Consider the following 22828-nt stretch of genomic DNA (forward strand, 5'->3'; position numbering starts at 1 on the left):
GGCTTTTCGTGAAAGTTGAGGCGGCACTGTCACGCCCTCATTTTTCAACCAAATTGGTTGAAATTTTGGTCAAGTAATCTTCGACGAAGCCCGGGGTTCGGTATTGCATTTCAGCTTGGTGGCTTAAAAATTAATTAATGACTTTGGTCATTAAAAATCTGAAAATTGTAAAAAAAAAGAAAATGTATAAAACGATCCAAATTTACGTTTATCTTATTCTCCATCATTTCCTGATTCCAAAAACATATAAATATGTTATATTCGGATTAAAAACAAGCTCTGAAAATTAAATATATAAAAATTATTATCAACATTAAATTGTCCAAATCAATTTAAAAACACTTTCATCTTATTCCTTGTTGGTTCCTGATTCCAAAAACATATAGATATGATATGTTTGGATTAAAAACACGCTCAGAAAGTTAAAACAAAGAGAGGTACAGAAAAGCGTGCTATCCTTCTTAGCGCAACTACTACCCCGCTCTTCTTGTCAATTTCACTGCCTTTGCCATGAGCGGTGGACTGACGATGCTACGAGTATACGGTCTTGCTGAAAAATGGCAGCTACTTGACTAAATATTGTATTTTCGCCTTACGCGACTTGTTTTTTTTTTAGAGCTGTTTGAATTTTATTTTTGGGGTAGTCAGAGTTTTCCTTGTTGCTTTTATAGACACTACCATATGTGCACTCAAATCTTTTTATATTTAGTCAAGTTTTGACTAAATATTTTAACATCGAGGGGGAATCGAAACGAGGGTCGTGGCGTATGTGCGTGTGTCTGTCTGTCTGTCTGTCTGTCTGTGTGTGTGTGTGTGTGTGTGTAGAGCGATTCAGACTAAACTACTGGACCGATCTTTATGATATTTGACATGAGCGTTCCTGGGTATGAAATCCCCGAACGTTTTTTTCATTTTTTTGATAAATGTCTTTGATGACGTCATATCCGGCTTTTCGTGAAAGTTGAGGCGGCACTGTCACGCCCTCATTTTTCAACCAAATTGGTTGAAATTTTGGTCAAGTAATCTTCGACGAAGCCCGGACTTCGGTATTGCATTTCAGCTTGGTGGCTTAAAAGTTAATTAATGACTTTGGTCATTAAAAATCTGAAAATTGTAAAAAAAAATAAAAATTTATAAAACGATCTAAATTTACGTTTATCTTATTCTCCATCATTTACTGATTCCAAAAACATTATAAATATGTTATATTCGGATTAAAAAAAAGCTCTGAAAATTAAATATATAAAAATTATTATCAAAATTAAATTGTCCAAATCAATTTAAAAACACTTTCATCTTATTCCTTGTCGGTTCCTGATTCCAAAAACATATAGATATGATATGTTTGGATTAAAAACACGCTCAGAAAGTTAAAACAAAGAGAGGTACAGAAAAGCGTGCTATCTTTCTTAGCGCAACTACTACCCCGCTCTTCTTGAGCGGTGGACTGACGATGCTACGAGTATACGGTCTTGCTGAAAAATGGCATTGCGTTCAGTTTCATTCTGTGAGTTCGACAGCTACTTGACTTGACTAAATATTGTATTTTCGCCTTACGCGACTTGTTTGTTGTTGCATACAGTATTAAAATTTAGTGGTGTTCTAATAGACACATAGGGGAATTAAGGGGCAGTGATTGGATAATCTTACACAGGCCTTTGTTGATCATTTGTCCATATTACAACAGAAGTTGCTCAATATCTTGTATATTTAAAAAAACAAAAACAACGTGGTTCTGGTTTCATCGCCATTGATGAAGTGCTCGCAGATTTACTTCTGTGACTGGTCGACAGACGAAATAATTTGCACCAATTTGTTTTTTCCGTACATGAAATACATTGAGGCTAAAATCAATGTCTTCGAAAGGCAACACAACATAACAGAAACATACACATCCTTTTTCGATCTTTAAGGCAGTTAACATCAATCTCACTCGAAGAAGCAAAACATCAATATTCAACAAGACAGTCATAAGAAATAATCTGTAATGGTTCGGTAATTAAAAGTCTATCTTCTTTATACCACAGTTGCTACGTTTTGCCTATTCTGAACCTTCATTCGACTGATGCCTGCAAGAAAACCCTTCAATCCGAAAATGTTATAAAACAGTCGAAACAAGTTTATTCAAGCTTATATTGCCTATTTTTACTCAACTGTTTTTGTTTTGGATTGCTATTTTTCAAAAAGGCTGTGTGGCAGCAAAAGCCTCTTTTAAACAAAGAAAGTTTAAACTTTGCCGGTCTGTGTATCTGTCTGTTTGTGTGTGCGTACGTGCTTATGTTACCATGAACATCTTTGTGATCCATGAATACATCAAGGCCGTTGAACACCACGATCAAGTGCTTCGTCATTGCAGCCCCAAACATCTCTTTGATGAAATTGTATGCGTGGAACTCCTCCTGAAAATGCCCTCTAATACACATTTACACAGTTAAATCTGAAAAAAAGAAAACTTTGGCACTACACAAATTGAGCATTCGACTAATACTAGAGGAACACAGCAGCGGTGGTAGGTCTTCGACGGTGGTGGGTGCGTGACGTTAGAAGTCGGTCACTCTAAAAGAATCAAGCGCTGCTAAACGATTTCAGCACATTCTTGCAGTCTTTGTTATAAGGATCTTATGGCTAGTATTTGCACTTTCGCATGCGAATCCGAATGCATTGACAAATACGAATCACGACCGCCGATTGAAAAAAAAGCGAACATAGCAGAGTGTTCGGTCGCAGAAATGTCCTTGCTATTTTTAGCATTATATGACAGAGGCACAATCACCCCTTCCTTGAAACTATTAGTTTAACGACCGCATCGCCTTCGCTCTGTGATATAGGGAAGGAGTTTGTTCGTTTCATAATACATTACTTTCCTTTTGGTTGTGTCCTTCATTGCTCTGAGCTACTTTAAGATATGTGACCGTGTCAACTAGTGAATGTAGGGTAACTTCAATTAGTACCACTTTTCTGTTGTGACACTGCAAGTTACCTCACACGAGAAAACCCTGCTTATTTGCTCAAAAGATAAACAGCCCTGTGCAGCGATTGTTTCTTTCATTGACGAAGACCGTCCATCGCTGCTATGTTCCCTTACTAACTCAGACTACATACGTGGGTAGAAGTTGAGGTCTCTCTGTGACTATCCGGGGGATGAATGACTAAGAATCATGCACTGAATAGACGTAGTCCGGAAATAACTTTGGGTTGCACACGCGTTGTGGAAGAGTTGCGCCCTTAACCTCGGGCAAACTGGAAACTCGTAGCGAATAACTGACTCCGCCATGTTCGTTATGTCGCAGGGGTGGGAGCAAAAAATCTGAGCTATACTGAATTTTTTTTTCCTCCTGCAAACTAATCACCAGGCTGAGCCCACTGCTGACGTTTTGCGAAGCCATTTTCTAAATGGGCGATTTAAATCGTCCACCGAGTTCATCCAGTCCTTCCTCCACTTGTTTGTATGTAAGCTCTGGTCGATGAGAAAACGCGCGCGTGTGTGTGTGTGTGTTCTTTTCTAGAACCAACATTTGTTTGTTTTGATCAGTGTTTCGGCAGATGTATTCATGAAATGAGACTATCTGAAACTACGTTCGGATCAAGGATTTAATTCTGTTCCGCTCAAATAAGGGTACTCCTAAAATCAACCTCCCCAAATCGTAAGGAACCAATTAAAAATCCCCCAAAATAATAGGCACAACGTGGCTACTTTTACGTACAATGAGAACATCAAATCAATTATCTACAAAGAAAAAGGTTGTTTTCTTTTCTGACTCGCATATTTCTTATGTTTTACGACTACTAGTACTTTGGGTGTCAATCGCATCAGCGGTCAGAAACGGGAGGTTCTGTGACAATGTTCAAGGGTATCACGACAATAAGCGTCGCACTGTATTTCGGCAATGAGAAGGTGAAACTTTCAGGATAGTATAGGCCAGAATTGTAGACTTAACAAAAGTGTTAACTGAAGGTAGGAACAAGATAGTGTGCATGCATACTGCCTAGGAGCCGCAGATGTACATCTGGGTTTTAGTTTCTTGATTCATTGTTTCTTTATCCAGATTATTAACCTCCTTTTTTTCAAATGCAGCCTATATGTTGCATTTAAGGCCGGGCAGTTCAGTGCCCAGTGCTCACCTGTAACCAGCACGTAATGCCGGTGATATTAGAGACTCCCTATCGCGCCTATAAAGAGAAAGGAATGAAGAAGAATTAACCAGATAGTTCAGGAAATACTACCCGTCATAAAAAAGTAGGCAGGTATATTTATAGCTCTAGATCTTTGTGATGCGACCTGTTATGTTAAAACCAAGTATATTTCCAGAAAGGTACTTCATTCTCCTAACGTAAGAAATAAAGATTTTCGTTTTTCATGAATTAGTGTTTATGCTGTTGACCAAAGACCTAGGACAACCCCCGAAATCAAATTCGCAAAAGCAAACTTGCAGACTCTAAAATACACACAAAAATCAAAATAAGCAAGAGTGACCCGTAACCAAAAAAAAAATACAAAAACATAATCGGGTCCAAGAGGTACACATTAATTATACAAAATCACCAACATCCCTTACAGCTTGGATCCCTGCACAAGATACACTGTATGTCTTCTAAAAGGCCATAGAAATTCTCTGCATTTATATCAACAACATTTTCTTGGCAACAACAATGTTTTGGTCAACACAACTAACAGAAACGTTGTGGGCCGGCTGGGGGCGGGTTGCTATTTCATGTGCACTATGAGTGCGACTACACGTGCCTTGGCGAGTGTGCGAGGGCTGTATTTTGTATATTGATTATTTGATACATGTATAAATGTGTCTCCAGGAATATGTTTTGTTTTAATCTTGTGTCGATACTATTAAGTTCTGCCTCGTTATTAGCCATTGGGTATAACTGTTTTATCATCACTGCTTTGTTGTTGTTCTTTGGCCATTTACGTTGAATGACTTGTTATACATCGACATTGATAGTTTTATTCTTCTTTTTCTTCGTCGTTCGCTAGATAGTTTTATCATAAGAACCTTTTCTAATTCCTATTAACTCGATGTTCTTTAACTATATTTATACATAAATGCATATTGTAAAGCAGTATGCATTGTTAGAGGATTTTTTTAGTAGCAGTGTTTAAATGTCGAAGCTGCTTTTCCCAGTTTTACCTAAGAGACCGACTGTATATTGTGTTATTGTATTTGTCAGACTTGATTGTACCAAGTTCCTACACATGTTGTAATGCGCTTAGAGCCAAATATATATTTTTTTTTGTAAGGGATAGGCGCAATATAAATACACTTTATTATTATTATTATTATTATTATTATTATTATTATTAAACGTGAGTTTTGTTAAGTTATGCAAAAGCGCTGCTCCATCTTGCAACAGGACCTGCAAAATGAACGCTTTAGAGGACTTTTCTTGTGTTACCTGTCCCTAATTTGCACCGTTTTATTACACCTTGATTACCGTTGTAAAACGACGATCGCATCGTGTCGTGAAGATAATAACATGAGGTCCAGGATGGCAAAGAGCGATGCTTCTCGACAACTCTCTGTGAATCATATACTCGGGGAGGTGACTGTTGCGTAAGCCGGGTGTGTCAGTAACCTGCGAAACAAAAAACAACAAAACAGGAACAAAACAACACACACAAAAGAAAGAAACAAACAGACAGTATTGAGAGAAGGGGTGATATGAGACTGAGAAAAAATGGTTACTAGACTCAAAGTGTACTGCGGTATGAAGCTCACTTTGAATGCATCATCGACACGGCAGTGTTTTAAACATCCGGCTGATCGAGTCACACATCAATATGTACAGAATAAAATGAAGAAACAAAGTTTAAGAAGCTGACCGTAGCCAACTTTTGTCGGCTCACATTAGCAATATAGTCAATTAAGGAACTAATCGCTGCACAGGACTAGTTACTTGTAAGCAAATAACCTGGTTAAGTTGCTTCGTTAGTTTTGTATATACATTTGCAATTTTCATTTATTTGAACTTGCTGAATCCAAAGATCTCAGCTATATGGGTTGTTCTCTGGAGCTGCGTACCAAACTGTGACATGGGAGTCAAAACAAAACTTCAAATTCATCAACACTGTGTTCACATGATCTGTGGGACACTGTGAGCATAAACATGTGCAAATAAAGCTTTTTCGTGAATTGGAAAATAATGTTACTTTTAGCACAGCAACGAGTGGTCGAATCAACTTCGTAACATGAGCGAGCTGTCGAGAAACGAAACGTCAAACCGTCAGCTAGTGGCGACGTTACCATGCAACGGTACAATGGGTGCATAGATATATTTCCGTACGAATTATGTGTAGTTTAGTACAAAAGAAGTTCGCTACAAACCCATGTTGATTGAAATAACAGGACAAACAACGATAACTTCGTAACAGGTAAAAGGGGAAACCAAATGGTTTTTAATGGACAAATTGCAACAATCCTGGACGCTATTTGCTTTTATCTTGTGTTCTACACGTGTGTTACGAAGTGTGCTAAAGTATTGACAGAAAAAAATAGTCGTGCGTTTCTGATAAGTACGTGGTCTGTGTTGTGCTAATGCAGTTCGGGCTGCTGTGAAACGACACGTTACGAAGTTTACCACATACAATTTTGGTTAATAGTTTAGATTGTGTTGACCTTCTGCAAACAGTACTCATTCTACTGAAAACGCATGCAATTATGATAAGTTATATACTGTTCATGGGCTTTTTTGTGTTATTTACATTCCGCACGACCGAGTTACTGGCTTCATCCAACAGCATGTCACAAATTACCCGCCATTATGGCCTCTCGATTTGTCACTTTCGCTCAAAGTACGAATACACAAAACTGTGCTTTTAATTATAAATATTGTTTTAAAGCTTTTACATCATCAAGCAACAGTCAGACACACATAAAGTAGCGTAGTCACAAACAAAACTGTCAAACTTATTATTTCAATCTATCTCTGTGGTACCCAACTCCAGAGAACCCATATATGTGACCCTCCACCACGGAATGAGTCGCATGTCACCTTTTCATGATTGTCATATTTTTACATTTTCTGAAAGAGTTTTTTTATTCTCTATCTAGTGGTGAAACCCGTTTTAGAAAAGAGAGAAAACTTTTCGAGTTATAAGCCTGCGACTATGGTAACACTCACACTGTTACTAGACACCCCCCGGACTTATATTATGCCTAGCGCAGAACCGCGTGAGATGACATGCTACTCATTTCGTTGTGGAGGGTCACATATGTAGAAATCGGTAAAGTTTCGCTCACCTAAACTCAATAAAGTACCGTTTGACCTCTCTATCAGATTTCCTGATTGCATCTGACTGTCAATTGAAGCTCATTGTGCAGCAAAGGACTACTAATTCAAACCGAACTGGATTTCCACCATTTTTAGAAATGGCCACTTGAAGATTTCAACCCGTTATAAAAGATAGTAAACACAGGATTGTAGCTCTCATACTTTACACACTTGACTTGGAGGAAACACTGGTCATGTACACTAGTAATCAATTTAATTGAACAACTCTTTTATGTGCAAAAAAGGTATAATTTGTTGTGCTTCCAGAATACACTCCCGCTCTTTTCTCAGTTCTCAGCGCACCATAGCTGCTTCTGACTTCCACACAGACCCCACTGTGGCCTGTGCTACAGCAGTCAGAAGCAGCCTCCTCACACATAGCATGTTCTGTTTACAAGCAAAGCTTATAATGTACATTAGTTGAACTCGTTTTTCAAAGTTTATTACTGTCATAAACAAACAAATGTCAATTCACTCGCAAAAATATCAATCAATCAATCAATGAGTCTTATATCGCGCATATTCCGTGGGTACAGTTCTAGGCGCTCTGCAGTGATGCCGTGTGAGATGAAATTTTATACGGCCAGTAGATTGCAGCCATTTCGGCGCATATTTACCTTTCACGGCCTATTATTCCAAGTCACACGGGTATAGGTAGACAATTATTAACTGTGCCTAAGCAATTTTGCCAGGAAAGACCCTTTTGTCAATCGTGGGATCTTTAACGTGCACACCCAATGTAGTGTACACGGGGGGAGGTTCGGACACCGAAGAGAGTCTGCACACAAAGTTGACTCTGTGAAAATAAATTTCCGCCGAACCTGGGATCGAACTCACGCTGACAGCGGCCAACTGAATACAAATCCAGCGCGCTACCAACTGAGCTATATCCCCACCCAGAATATGCAAAAATATCATCAAGGACTCATGTATTCATTCATTGTGTGGCCTAATGAACGCAACACGTATAGATACAAATTAAATTGCCGGTACTTTTCATAGTGAAAAACAAACAAACACAAAAAAAACACATACACACAGAACTCTCTGAAATCATTCCAATTTTGTTTAATGAAAATCCTACACTACACAGAGAGGCTGAGAACCAGATACCACCACCGCTATTGTGCCCTTATCTGGCTGCGCTGAGAACAGGAAAAGTGACTGTTGCACCGCAAGCAGAAGAGGTCAGGTAACGATGGCTGCATCTGGCTCACAGTAAAACACTCCCCTTTCCCCACAGGCCTCAGTAGCAGAACAGACTAAACTGAACTTAGCACGTTCTGCTTCCAACCTGGATAGAGTTAGAGGGTTCTGCTTCCAAGATGAGCAAGAGAAATGCTTGGAGCCAGAAAAAATTATGACTTATAAATACGCAATTATCCAAGATTTTCAACAATCCTGCACAGAAAGTGAGAATCATGTAACTATAAGTCTAATAACTATAAAGCTGCAAAACATGTTATTTTGAGGAAAATGGTTCTGGTTTTAACCCATCGAAATGATCATACAATAACGAGTTGACAAGGTTATTGCTCTTCAAGAAGGTCAAATCATTTAAGGATCGACACACTCAAAACGTTAAGTATATTGAAACGCATAAAATCTCTGTGTCTACATCGTAGAGCGGGGACGAATATGCGTACGTTAAATTAACGTGTGTGACAACGAACTTTTCAATGGGCGGCCGAATTGTGTTTGTGTAATATAGTGCTAAAAACAGCGAGAACATTTCCACGACGAAAACTCTACTTGGTTTGCTTTATTCAATGGGCGGCCGAAAGAAGATGGCAGGCACGACCTGGGGGCGCAGACACTACGATTCGCAGGACTGTACACTGGTAGAGTCCGGCCAGTGCATGACAGCGTGGGGCACCACAGCCAAGTCCAACTTTGATCGGTTAAGCAATGTGGAGAACCAAGCACACCGCATCACCACATGGGCCATGAAGTGTCTCTGATAGTAGAGCGTGAAACTATCACATGGCTCCAGCCTCTTGAAGATCGTTGAGACACAAATCACCTTACCCAGGCCGCCAAGTTCAAGATGCAAGAACTGCCCATAAAGGACAGACTATCCCAGGTAACGAAGGGGAGACTGAAAAGAGGGAGCATCATCCGCCAGAGAAGGCGACACTAAGAGATCCTTGATCGCGACCTAAAGAGATCACTGGTTTCGGTATAAAAAATGGTCAGAGAGGCCTTGAACTCAAATCCCACACCCTGGAACACATCCAAACCCAGAACCCATGAGTCCTGGACCCATGTGTACGCCGACGTTTTTGTCGAGAATGCAGTTTAGAATAAAGGGGCAGGAATCTACATTCAGTAGCTAAGAGGTAGAAAAGACATAATCTGCTTCGCTACCGGCCTGTACTCCACAAACGACAGAGCTTATAGACAGCAGTTACTGCTAACAGCAGCAGCCCAAATCAAGGTCAGCCTGCACACCTCCTGAACGACCTCTCCTCTACCCTTGCCTCCCTCTGTAGTTGCCACACGGCGTTCTGCAATGGCTTACTTTTCACTGCAACGTGATCGGCAACAAGACTGCACCTCTTTGGCAAAACAGGCACAGCAAAAAAGGACGAAGATAGGTCTACCATCTATTCTGAAATCAATGCCATCATCAAGGCCAAACATCAGAACAAGTAGAGACAACAAAATTCACACTACATCAGGACATATCCCTACAACATACCGACCCGACCGGAGTAGGTTTCGATATTTAGGACAGGACCCAACCACCTAAAACATAACTCCGCATTGGCCACGCATAGCAGTGCCCCTGTGAGACTGGCATATCCTGCCTATTCTATTTTACGCGTCATAAAAAAGCCCTATACAGATGCGTTTTAGGGCAGATCTTTGTGATGAGACGGGCTATTGTAAAAATAGTTATGTTGTGATGATGATTAGAATGCTTTGAAAAAAAGGGGGACGTACTGTTGTAATGCCATTCTCGTCTTTGTTGTCCTGATTCTCGGTATGCTTCAGATTAATTTTCATCTACTTGAAAATATTTAGAACAACATTCATTTCGTCTTATTCCTCAAAGAAAATGAATTTGTTTTCGGCTAAACAGCGTTAGACAATGATGTCAGTACTGTTAGTAATGCTGAAAGATATCCTGAACAGGCTGAAACCGCTTACAGCAGACATCTTCGCTGAAGAACAAGCTGGCTTTCGCAACGGAAAGAGTACCACACAACATATATTCAACCTGGCTGTTCTGTGTGAAAAATACAGCCAACCCACCAACAACACATCTATCACGTCTGTATTGACAACCAAAAAAGTGTTTGAAAAGGTGTGGCGTGACGCATTGTGGGCAACATTAAAGAAGTACTCATGGGCTCAGTGGGAGACTGGTTCCACACATCTGTTTCCTGTCACATACACTGTTTACTATCTTTCGCGAACGCTTAATGACGGATGCCCTTGAAGGCCATTCTGGCACAGTCAGCATTGGAAGTCACGTCATCACAAACCTTCGGTTCGTCTACGACATCGACGGGTTGACTGTAAGTTAAGAAGAACTCCCCAACCTGTGTGAACGCCCTGGACGCAACATCTTCCGGATACGGGATGGAGATTAGCGCAGACAAAAATAAAGCGGATGACAAACAAGAGAGAGCCAATTAAGGTGAAACCACAGTCAACGGACAACAACTATCAGCTGCTGAGCTGTTCACATATTGCGAAGCCATTCATCAGTAAGAAGACAGAAATCCTGGCAGGAACTGCACAATCAGCAGCATCAATGACAACATTAAAGCCAATCTGGAGGGACAAGAACATCAGTCTCAAATCCAAAATGAAGCTACTCCCTCTCTACGCTGGTTCTTTCTATCTTCCTGTATGCATGCATTTCATGAACCCTCACAGCAGAACTGCAACATAAGATTCAAACACATTACCAACGAGAACGTTCGCAGAACCATTACTAAGCTCGTGGAACACTATGAAGATCTGTTGACCAATGTCAAGTAGAGGAAGCTTTGGTCGACTTTCACGAAACTCCGTCACTTAATAACAAGACTGACAGTATCATTGACGTTTCTTCAGTAAGGCTAAACATCAGTGTTTCAGCATATGTCTAAAACATGTGAGTTCTCCTTACCTCTATAGTGAGACCTTCCCACGTTGTCTTTCTCCATTCACAGAATATCGTCTCACTCCCCAAACGGCGACTGACTATAAACCCTTGTTGACTGTCATGTAAGTTGGTAAGAGTGTTGCCAAGACTACTTTTTCCTGCGCCCGTCTGCCCAACCAGCAGAACACGCAGGCAACTTCCTTAAAAAAAAAAAAATAAATAAATACAACACACACACACACACACACACACACACACACACACACACACACACACACACACACACACACACACACACACACACGTATTCGTGCACGTAACTTTATGAAATAATTGTTGTTTAATGTGTACTCATAAAGCTATATGATGTTTATAAAGGCACACTCCTTATCGTGAAAAGACATCCTCTCAGATCTTGCCAGGCGTTTGCTTGGCATACGACTATCCCTCCACTTAATCACATGCCAAACATGAACAGCCTGGGTGCTAACTACGCATAATGGAATGTTTTTTTTTATGAGATTCATTTATTAAAAAAATCCCAAGTCACCACAGCCTTCGATCAGGGTATTGATTCTTGGTATTTGTACAAATAGAGGGATGGTCCTATAACGTGCAAAAAGCCTTGCCAGATCTGAGTTCACGAGAGGGACTGTGACTTTAACAGTCAACAATCCACAATTCACAAACCAACAGGCCAATATTCGTAGGGATACATGATGTTAACAAGTCATATGCGAGTGTTTTGCGTTTGCAGAGTCCCATATTACTATGATGAAAGACTGTTGGGGGGATCTAAGGGGTCTTTGATTGTATAGTCTTACACAGCCCTATTTAGGCGATTGGGTCCTATTGCTATGGAAGTGTACCAACAGGGGATATATTTGTAACAATCAACAACACAGGTTCCGATTTCATGAACGCGGATGAAGTACCGACCGTACAGGCATACCTGGTCGGGTGTGCTTCTGTGACTGGTCGACAGAGGACACAATTTGCAATGAATTAAGGACATACTAGTATATTCAAATTCCGGGTCAGATTCATTTTAAATTGTGTGCATAGGTTCCTTCAACTATTATGCAGACATTATAAACATGTTTTAATGATTTGTATTTAGGAGTGGTCCGATACGATTTTCTCTTAATCACTTTGATTTCCAAAAATGTGATCGTCATTGACATTTTTGGCCTTGCATATAATAAGTGATACATGTTATTGTGTTGAAAAATGGATAGAACGTACCAATATACCATAAATGTTACTTGACACAATGCATGTGGAATGTAATCCAGAATTGGCGAAGCCGTGCAAGAAAAAATAATCATAAATTTAGTGGCAAAAGTGTTATAACTCATTTGCGTTCATTTACCAAATTACCAAACTTGTGCACAGGTAGGTTCATTATATATACAGTACCTAAACCACAAAAAAATAGGGTGTAACCATATAAACTTTGCTCAAAATGTACCCCTAACCCAACCCAACCCCCACGTCCTGACTGACAAACATGAACAAAACAGCAGATTATCACCTTTTGAGCTGTGCGTGTGAAATTATCTGCACATGTTTTTCTCTCAAAACTGCAGACAATTTGTAATAAGAAAGTATGGGAGCCACTTTATCTGTTTTACGTGCATCCTGCGTTCACATTCTGTGCAGAAGTTCTTGAAACAGCATACGAGAACCCATAGCAGCTGTATTTACCCTTTTATATCAAAGTTACAAAAAAGAAAAGCAAATGCTTACACACGACTCGCCTTCGTTACCCCCGCCCCTCCCTGCACGACCTTACCCCATTGAAGACTCGACCCCTCCCTTTTAAGACCCCCAATCCCCGATAAGACATTTTCGAGACCATGTTTTCTAAGATATTCTGTTCATAACCTCTGTAAGTTTACCCCATTTTTAAAACTTGATTTTCTCAGGCTTGTGTAGGTCTTAAAAGGAGGGCTCCACTACCTATGACTCCCTCCGACACCCATCTCCCCCCCCCCAAAAAAAAATAAACCTGTTCCAGTTTCATAAAGAGAACCTGTATTAATCCATTTAGTCATTTAACTCTGAGAATATTTCACATATTCAAACTTAACTTGCACAACCCCAAAGCGGTACCTCCTTCCCACTAACTAGCCTGATTATACTCAACATCCACCAAATTTCGAAAAAATAGATTTTTTTGTATCAAGAATCATATAATAATTACTGATTTTCTTGACCAAATTGAGTTTGGTCTAGCCCAGACAAAAATATGTATACTCAGACACTTGCGTGACGTGACCTCATTTCTGAAACTATGACATAACATGATGTGATCACCAATAGTCTAGCCAAGACTGTGACCAAATCAAACAATGACAGATATCATTAAGCTTAATGACCTCAAGACTTATTTTCTTGATAGCTCAGTGGATATTTCAGGGGTGAAAATCTTCTCCAGCAAACATGTTCATGCTGTGACTCTGAAATTTGATGAAAACAAGCCACATTTTTAGTCATGTCTGCTGATTATTAACACCTACAATTGTGTGGAATGTCGAGGCTTTTGTTCCCAAAACAACTGAGAAAAAAATCAACGTAAAGTTCGTACGAACATGACCTCGCTTTGACGCCAAAATGTGACGGGGGTAAACCAAACTAGGGTCATGTTGAAAGATTACCAAACCCTTGAAGTGTTCAAGGTCTAGCTTCAAAAACACCTGAAATAACGTCAATGTTATTAAGTTATTTTGAATCGAACATGACCCGCTGTGACCCCAAACTTGTCGATGGTCAATCAAACTTAGGTCAAGTCGGGAGATTACCAGACCCTAAAAGTGTGCAAGGTTTCAAAGCTCTAGCTTAAAAACATCAGAGAAACCCTTAACGTTATGTTTTATGAAACGAACTTGACTCCGCTGTGACCCCAAAATTTGACGAGGGTCACTTCATCAAACCCTAAGAGTGTGCACAGTTTTAGAGATCTAGCTTGAAAAACATAAGAAAGAGTGACCACCTTTTTGATCGCAAATTGAAGAACAACTTATTTTCTACCCACACAAATTGATTTGGTTCAGCTGTTGTGCCTACCCAGCCAGCATGATTCTGCATGACGCATGCGTTATTTCTGCGTTTTTCATGCGGGGATGCGGCCTCGTGACACCTTCGCTTCGCGCGCGTTACTTTTCGCCAACTTTTACGCAGATTGTCGCATTCGAAACGACTTCACCACGCAGTGTATAGCACGCATGGATTTGAAAAAGGTGATTGCAATTATTGTTTTTCCTAATCTTATACCGTGTGTTTATGCTTGTTTTTCATAAAATAATTTATTATATTTTATGTTTTTAACAAATATTTACTTCTTCAAATTTGCAAAACATATTAAAAAAACATGCGATCTCTTCTCCGATACGAATTTCATTAACTTCCAAGTGAGCATATGTCCGTAAAAACCTGTTGTGCTCGTGTTATGGACAACTACTGCCAATATTGTGCTTAAAAGTTACTTCCCTTTCTACCTAAACTCTCTTGCGAATTACCGTAGATCCGATTAAGCCTGTGCATTTTGTCTCAACAATGTATTATCTCATGGTAGGGAAATTTGGGTCGCTTTCTCCCAGTGGAAAGCTACTAGCAGCTGAAGAGTCGCGTTACCCAGGTGTGAGCGTGTTTTGAGGTGTAATCATCCAGCTGCAATTGTAGTAGAATGTCCGAGGTCTTTTACGTGCCACAGTGGTGACACGGGGCGAGACATGATTACCATCTCTGAGTTTGCACCTAAAGTTGACCCGTGTACATTTCAAGCCCAGATTCAAACCTGCGACCCTAGGATCACATGTCCAGTGCATCCTCCCACTTTAAGACATCGCGTAAATCAACAGCTTGGCTGCTTTCTGTGCAGCGTTGGAATTTTTGGTGACTTGATTCCGTGACTGACACCGCTTGTGTCAATCGTCACAACTAATTCACCCTCCAGCCCCCCCACCACCCCCCTCCCACCCCCTCCCCCCCCAAAAAAAAAATACTGCCCTGCCAATTAGGCCGTTGTATTTGGTATTTATCCTACAGTAAGGATTTTCTGTAATTCCATGAAAAAGTAAAGACAGCTCTCTGATTGTTTATTGCGGTCCTTGGTTGCGCCTGAAGTTGACTTCGCAAATACTTGGAGTGCTAAACCGTCGTGTAGCGAGCTCCTGTTAGCTTGCCACTTTCAGGAAGCAACGCGAAGTACGAAGCAATGGGATTATAAAGACACTAACTTGTTTTTTGTAATAAATAAAAACAAAAATTAAATACGACCAGAAGTGGCCTGGTCAGCTCCAGCGATGCCTGGGTGTGTCGGATCCTTGCTCAATCCTACTTCCTTTCGTGCCTTTCTGCGTTCTCTGTCTTGATCTAATTCTGTAAAATGAACGGTAGGATTCTCTTTCAACTATGACTTTCCCCTATGACTTCAGAGTTGGAATAGGGCTGTCGTTGGCATTCGTTTTTTGGCTCACGTAAGTGTAGCCTATGCGATGCTAACTTTTGTCTGTCTGTGCGTGCGTGCGTATGTGTGTATGTCTGTGGTAGAAACTTTAACATTTTTGGCTAAACACCGAAATACTCATTTCACGTGGTTAATTTTCAAGCACCATCTTCAAATTATTGAAGCAATGATCAACATTGTGTCGGCATGTGTGTAGTTAAAGCGTGTATCCAAAGAAAACGGGTGGTGGGGGGTTTTGAAGGGGTACAAGCAGTTGACTGGTTTGTGTCGTGTTTGGTATGTAGACGGCAGGTCAGGTGTCAAGATCAGGTCAGGGGTCGCGCGAAGGATTGTGGTCCAGTTCTCACCTCGCCGATTCGCCGGGGAAGACGATTTCATGTTGTTCGGTTTCTAAGCTCCAGAAAAGTAAATAAAGAAGATACCAAAGGGAGATTTCCTACAATTTGATCTGCACAGCGTGTTTCCAATGTCCACGCGAGGAAGAGCTGTCGAAAGCGCGGCAGTCAGTGTCGATCTTGCAGCCGTATCCCGGTAAGTTCAGAGACAGATCTAGTGTCTTCCACTCTGATAACGTGTCACCTACTGTTAATCCGTTTTGTTTTAATTTCTTTTTATTTCAGCAGACACGGATGTCAAACACAGTGCTAGGCAGTCACCTCTAGTGAAATGAGTTGATCTAAAGTGCCTGTATTGTTTGGATGTCTTTGCTCGTGGTTCGATTTATGTGAATTTCAAGACTTGCAGTAGAGTCTCAAGTTAAGTTTACTCTGCCCGAAAAAAACTGTCCACCATTTACTTGAACATGCAGATATAAGGAAACGGAATGAATCTGTTCTCAAAGTCAAAATGATCACGATTTTTTCCTCAGATTCAAAACATGCACTGTCATGGTTTTGTCTGTAACTTCCTTGAACGTGAAAGACAGTTTTTGAATGCTAGATCTGTATCGCGTTTCATTCCAGACTCGATCCTCTCTTTGATTGTAGATCTACTGTTTGCTGTTTACTGTTACGGCTGGAATTTATGTGTGTATGTCTGTATGTATGTATATTTACTCCTATCAGAAATTGTGCGTGCTTCTCTCTGTTTACTATCTAGCCTTCACACACACACACAACACTCCAACCAGGCACAAAGACAAGAACACGGATACGGCCCTTTGCCCCTGTACCTCTATTGAAATATTCAATAACACAACATAAACATATTATTTCCCATCCATTCTACAAATCACTCTCACTCAACATAAAAGTTTCTATTTCTGTCAGGATACAGAAATCTAGCTGCACAGAAATACACACATGTTACTTTCTCATGCAGTCTATAATTCACGTGCACACACGTAGAACACTTCAAGCTTTGTTCCGTGAGAGCCTGTCTGTCTCACTACACACGAAGTCATTGTCTCAGGCAATACTTCTGTCAATTGTCATTTCTGTTACACACAGATAAAAAGTCACGAACGCTCTACGTCTCGTGTTTGTTAACTTGGGGAACTTATCTCCGCACAGCTCTCTCGCTGGTTACGTTTTTCCAGTCGTACTCACACGCTACAGTGACACGCACTGGTCCATACCACCCACGCAAACTGTCTTCGCGTGGTGGAATGGGACGGGGTCCCCGTTCTTCAGCGCTTCACGCTGACTCCCTCCTGCGCTCCCGCAACTCACGCCCCAGGACGTAAAGGCGGAACCTCCCGTCTCGTCTCCCCACTTCCGCGACCCTCTCGGCCCTTGATGCTAAAATACACAAGTTTAAACTACCATAAGTCTCCATACCTGAATAAACTTTTCTGACATTCTTTATCACTACCGTCAACTAACTTATGCGGTTACAGTATATACACCTGCTTACTCATAAGCGACTTCATTTCCGAAAAACATGTAAACATTCCCTTTTCAACAATGGCTGACAACAGCGCACGCTTTTCAGCCAATTCACACATGACTCTCCCGGTCATTTCTCAAGTCAATATTTCCGAGCAAAATAATATCTCCGAGCAAAATACAATTCAATAAATACCTGTAAACACAGCAGTTGAATCCTGCGATTCAATTCCGCGGCACGAGTCCAACCGACCTCCCAGCGCCCGGTGAGAAACTTTACCAAAAAAGAGACCTGTCTTTTCCCTTCAACGGTCTGTAAAGCTCTGCTGTCCACGGTCTCTCCCTACGCGACCTCAGTTAATACTCTTCTTTGATTGGTTACATCTCACACGTGACAGCACTGCACTGCACGAGTGACATTCCACCGTGCGGTGCCCACTCAAAGTTTGTGGCCCATGAAATTTTATACACCTGCGTCACATAACTCCAATATACAATTATGTGCAAATCCGTTTGTCACATTTACGCACTATCATATGATTCGCTATGTAACGTTTGGTAAGCTTACCTTGCAACAGCTTTCTTGTCTTTGTTGGCATTTCTGGCTGTGTTGACCGTCAGAATTATTTTAAGAACCAGGCTGCTGCAGTCGACATGTTTCGCATATTGTAGGGTTACCATGCTGCATAGGTAAAGTGGCTTGTATAACCTGACTATTCTGTTTCAAAACACTGTTTATATTTGTGTAGGTTGTAGTCATCATAACTAATCGCATTTTGCCATTTGTTTCAGAAAGGAGGTTAACCTACAACAAGATCGACGCTATGTCAGATATATGCCTCAGCCACATGAAGACTTCCGAATTTAGATCTACTCGGCATGGTGACAAGTCTTGATGAAAAGTATAGGACTGAGGACAGCAGTGGAAAAAGTGCCCACATGGCAGGTACCTAACCCATTACCCTAGTCATTTTATCTGTTTGCCTTCTTTTGAAAATTAAACATGGAGTTGATATGATGCGTTAGTTTTAACTGTGTGTGTGTGTGCGTGTGTGTGTGTGTGTGTGTGTGTGTGTGTGTGTGTGTGTGTGTGTGTGTGTGTGTGTTTGTGTGTGTGTGTGTTACGGAGTGAGTGAGTTTGTGTTATGTTACTGTTTGTTGATTTCTTACGGGAGCCGTGAAGGCTTCGCCTCTTGTTGTTTGTTCGTTTGCTTATTTGTTTTAAGTGTAGAATGTGGTATTAAACTTGAGATTGTTATAAAAAAAAATAAAAAAAATATTTACTTTTACATTTTGGTAACGCATAGTTATTCTTCTTCAAAAACTTTTTTTTTTCAGAAAATAAATTGCATAAAAACTTTCAATCCGTTATTTTTCAGTATATCTTTAGACAGTTTCTGTTAAGAAATACATTTAAAAGTTTAATAGAATATTTTTATTTTATGTAATGGTTTTCCCATTTAATTTGTATCTAGTCATTTTGTTATTACTAACATTTATTTGTTTAATTTTTATCCTGATTATTTTTATCTTAAATGAAATATAATGATTATCTTAATTTGTATTATCATTATAATTATTTAAGCGTGTATTATTATTATTATTGTAATGGGGATTTGGTATTGTTGTAGGAATCAGCTTTCCACAAAATAATGTCATGGAAAAATCTATGCAAAGCATAATAAAATTAATATATGAACAGAACAGATAACTGAAATCTATATGAACACCCATAACAAACATATACAAACATTAAAAAAATGCAGATTAAACAAAAAAATGTAAACTATTGTAACTTTGAAACTAATTATCTATTCAAAATAAAGGCTGATGTTAATGGTTACATAAAATTTGTTCTCAGCATTTTTTCATTTTATTTTATTTTGCTGTGGAAGAAAATCTATAGATGAAAGTTTAATTCCAGGGGAGACTGTTACCTTGACTGCAAATAGCAATTTATTGAAGTTATTTCCCTTGTCTGTCAGACATACTAACTTCCTGTTGGCTAGAAGTCTGTCAATCCACATGTATCGGCGTTTTTTTGCTTTTTACATTTAGTCAAGTTTTGACTAAATGTTTTAACATATAGGGGGAATCGAGATGAGGGTCGTGGTGTGTGTGTGTGTGTGTGTGTGTCTGTGTGTGCGTGTGTGTGTGTCTGTGTGTCTGTGTGTCTGTGTGTCTGTGCGTGTGTGTGTGTAGAGCTATTCAGAGTAAACTATTGGACCGATCTTTATAAAATTTTACACGAGAGTTCCTAGGTATGATATCCCCAGACGTCTTTTTCAATAAATGTCTTTTATGACGTCATATCCGGCTTTTGGTAAAAGTTGAGGCGGCACTGTCACACCTTCAATTTTCAATCAAATTGATTGAAATTTTGGCCAAGCAATCTTCGACGAAGGCCGGACTTCGGTATTGCATTTCAGCATGGAGGCTTACAAATTAATTAATGACTTTGGTCATTAAAAATCTGAAAATTGTAATTAAAATTATTCTTTTATAAAACGATCCAAAATTACTTTTGTTTTATTCTTCATCATTTTCTGATTCAAAAAACATATAAATATGTTATATTCGGATTAAAAACAAGCTCTGAATATTAAAAATATAAAAATTATGATTAAAATTAAATTTCCGAAATTGTTTTAAAAACAGCTTTATCTTATTTCTTGTCGGTTCCTGATTCCAAAAACATATAGATATGATATGCTTGGATTAAAAACACGCTCAGAAAGTTAAAACGAAGAGAGGTACAGTAAAGCGTGCTATGCAGCACAGCGCAACCGCTACCGCGCTGAACAGGCTCGTCACTTTCACTGCCTTTTGCACTAGCGGCGGACTACGGTCATTGTGAAAAAATGCAGTGCGTTCAGTTTCATTTTGTGAGTTTCACAGCTTGACTAAATGTAGTAATTTCGCCTTACGCGACTTGTTCTTCTTATGGACTTGTATTTTTGACTTGCTTATTGGATGCAAGTTAATCTTATCCTTCTCTCTGAAATGAAGATTGACTTCTTTCAAGAATAGGTAAGTTGATCAACTGAAGTAAAGATTTGGGAATTTGAATTTTTGATTGCGCGCGGCCTTCGGCTTCGAGTTTGATGGCAGAGAGAGTTTCTCACACTTTCGAATTTTTTCGCCCAGAAGAACACTGTTCTATTCATTCATGTTTGTTTTGTCTGAAAGATGAATGAATGAACTAACTTTTCCAAAAACATAAAGTTGATTGATGCAGTGGTTTGTTTTTAAGGAGTTGTGGAAGAGTGAAAATGCCATCCGAATCCCGATTCGCGGGTCGCATAAATTTATACGGCACCATAAAAACTGAATTTTCGTTTATCATTTTATGTCTCATTGTCTGTTTCTTGGTGAACTTTGGTTGGTTCCTAATCTGGTCGAGTCATTGTGGCAGCAGTTGTCAGGAGCTTTAGTAGTAATAGACTCATCATATATCTGTTTTTTTTAATTTGTATCTTTTTTTATTTTTCCACAGATGTTCAAAGTTCAGTTCCGCATACTAACATAGTGGATTATTCTGTGTCTGAGTCTCGGAAAAGAGAGAAATTACCCTTGTTCTCGAGGCATGCATAGACCAGAGAGGCAGGCAGAGGCTGTGTCAGTGTGTGCAGTGATAAAGTTGAAAAACAAATATTTTTTTGAAAGAGAAATAAAAAATACATCACAGAGATAATAAATGTACTAGTTTAGTGAAATTGAGATGCTTATGTTTAATAATTAATATTCCAGTTTTGATGTTTGCGTGTTAGGTTTGGGAATCAATGTGATCCTATTTAACTTCAAGTATTTATTTTTCAGAAAGCTATGAGTATGACGGTGCTTACTGCTTGTTTGAACTGAAGGTGAAGAAAGCTGAGATGGACAGTGACCTCAACACCGCCACCGATGCCAGTAACGCAGACTGTCGTTCCGTCCCTATGGTGAGGTGAAGATGAACAGGTATGGCTCGATAGCAATGAGTGCCGCATTGATTGTGACACATGCAACAGCGTATTTTTGTTTTGTGAATTTGGCTTATTTTGTGTTTTATTCTTTTAAGTTATAACCAGATGCTGATCTCTTTTACTGTTTTAGTGAAACAAATTTATCGTTTCCAGTAAAGGGGAAAAAAATAGGGTGGGGCGGTAGGTCGATTTTATTTTTATATTTAATTTTATTTTATTTTAATAGTTTTATTGATGTTTGTTTTTAATTTACACAGGCATGTGTGTATTTCATTGATGAGAAAGTGTGAACTGTGTCCCCGGAATGCCAGAGAAGAGTAACTTTTCTTCCGAAGTCTGCAAAATTTAATTTTAATTTTAACCTTTTTTATTAATATTTTTGAATGAATACAAAAAGTTCTAGTGTTTGGAGGAACACGTTAGGTCAGTTTAACTTTAAACAAGGATTTTGTGTGTGTGTTGGTTCTTCTTTCTCCAAAAAAATGAAATCTGCTTCAAGAAAATACACACAAAAATGTTTATCTCCAACTGCTCAATCCCTACATCTTTTTTCCACATCAAATGCCACTCTGTATGCCCCTTTAAAAGTGATTGCATTATATTCCTCATCTTCTCCTGAATCCAAAAATATAGAGATGTCACGTGTAATCTGAACATTTGCTCAGATTGGTTTTCAGTGCTGATGGTTTCTTTTCAGGCCGACAGATTGTCTAAAATATGTATTGCTTCATATACATGACTTTTTATTCTTCTTTTCTTCTATTCAGTGGACACAAGACTACGACCAGAGCAGAGCGGCAAGATGAACATCAGTGGTACCGGTAGGTGGTTTTTAATGTTATTGTTGAAGCAGAGCAGTCATGCCAGTGCTAGTTTACCCAGATTAATTCAGCAAGATCTTGTGAGTGTGACATGTTATTGTTAGACGCTCTTTAGGCTTTAAATGTTACCTTGAATGTGTGCTTTTTGGAGGATGCCAGATGTCATCACGGTTCACGGGTGTATTTTAACTGTTCATCAGTTCTCAGTCATGATCAGTTTCCCGTTATCCAGGGAATTCAAGTTGTATGCGTATTGGTCACATTTGTGAATTTAACCAACACATTTTGATGATAAAACTATGCTTATCGGGACGCACAATGATCGGCCTCTTTTTCTCCTGTGGATTGGGAAATGCATGCACCAC

General features: G+C 39.5%; 1 protein-coding gene across 1 annotated transcript in view; it reads right to left on the reverse strand.

Annotated features, from left to right (window-relative positions):
- Positions 1-2045: 2045 nt before the first annotated feature.
- Positions 2046-22828, reverse strand: part of LOC138957889 (uncharacterized) — a 50550-nt gene continuing 29767 nt past the window's right edge. The window contains exons 6-8 of the mRNA XM_070328925.1: positions 11405-11580; positions 5446-5586; positions 2046-2399 (exon numbers count right to left, since the gene is read on the reverse strand). Of these exons, the coding sequence (XP_070185026.1) occupies positions 2121-2399; positions 5446-5586; positions 11405-11580 (596 nt within the window). The 3' untranslated portion in view covers positions 2046-2120. The remainder of the gene's footprint in view (positions 2400-5445; positions 5587-11404; positions 11581-22828) is intronic.

This window comes from Littorina saxatilis, unplaced genomic scaffold, assembly GCF_037325665.1.
Source record: "Littorina saxatilis isolate snail1 unplaced genomic scaffold, US_GU_Lsax_2.0 scaffold_194, whole genome shotgun sequence".
NCBI classification, from domain to species: domain Eukaryota; kingdom Metazoa; phylum Mollusca; class Gastropoda; order Littorinimorpha; family Littorinidae; genus Littorina; species Littorina saxatilis.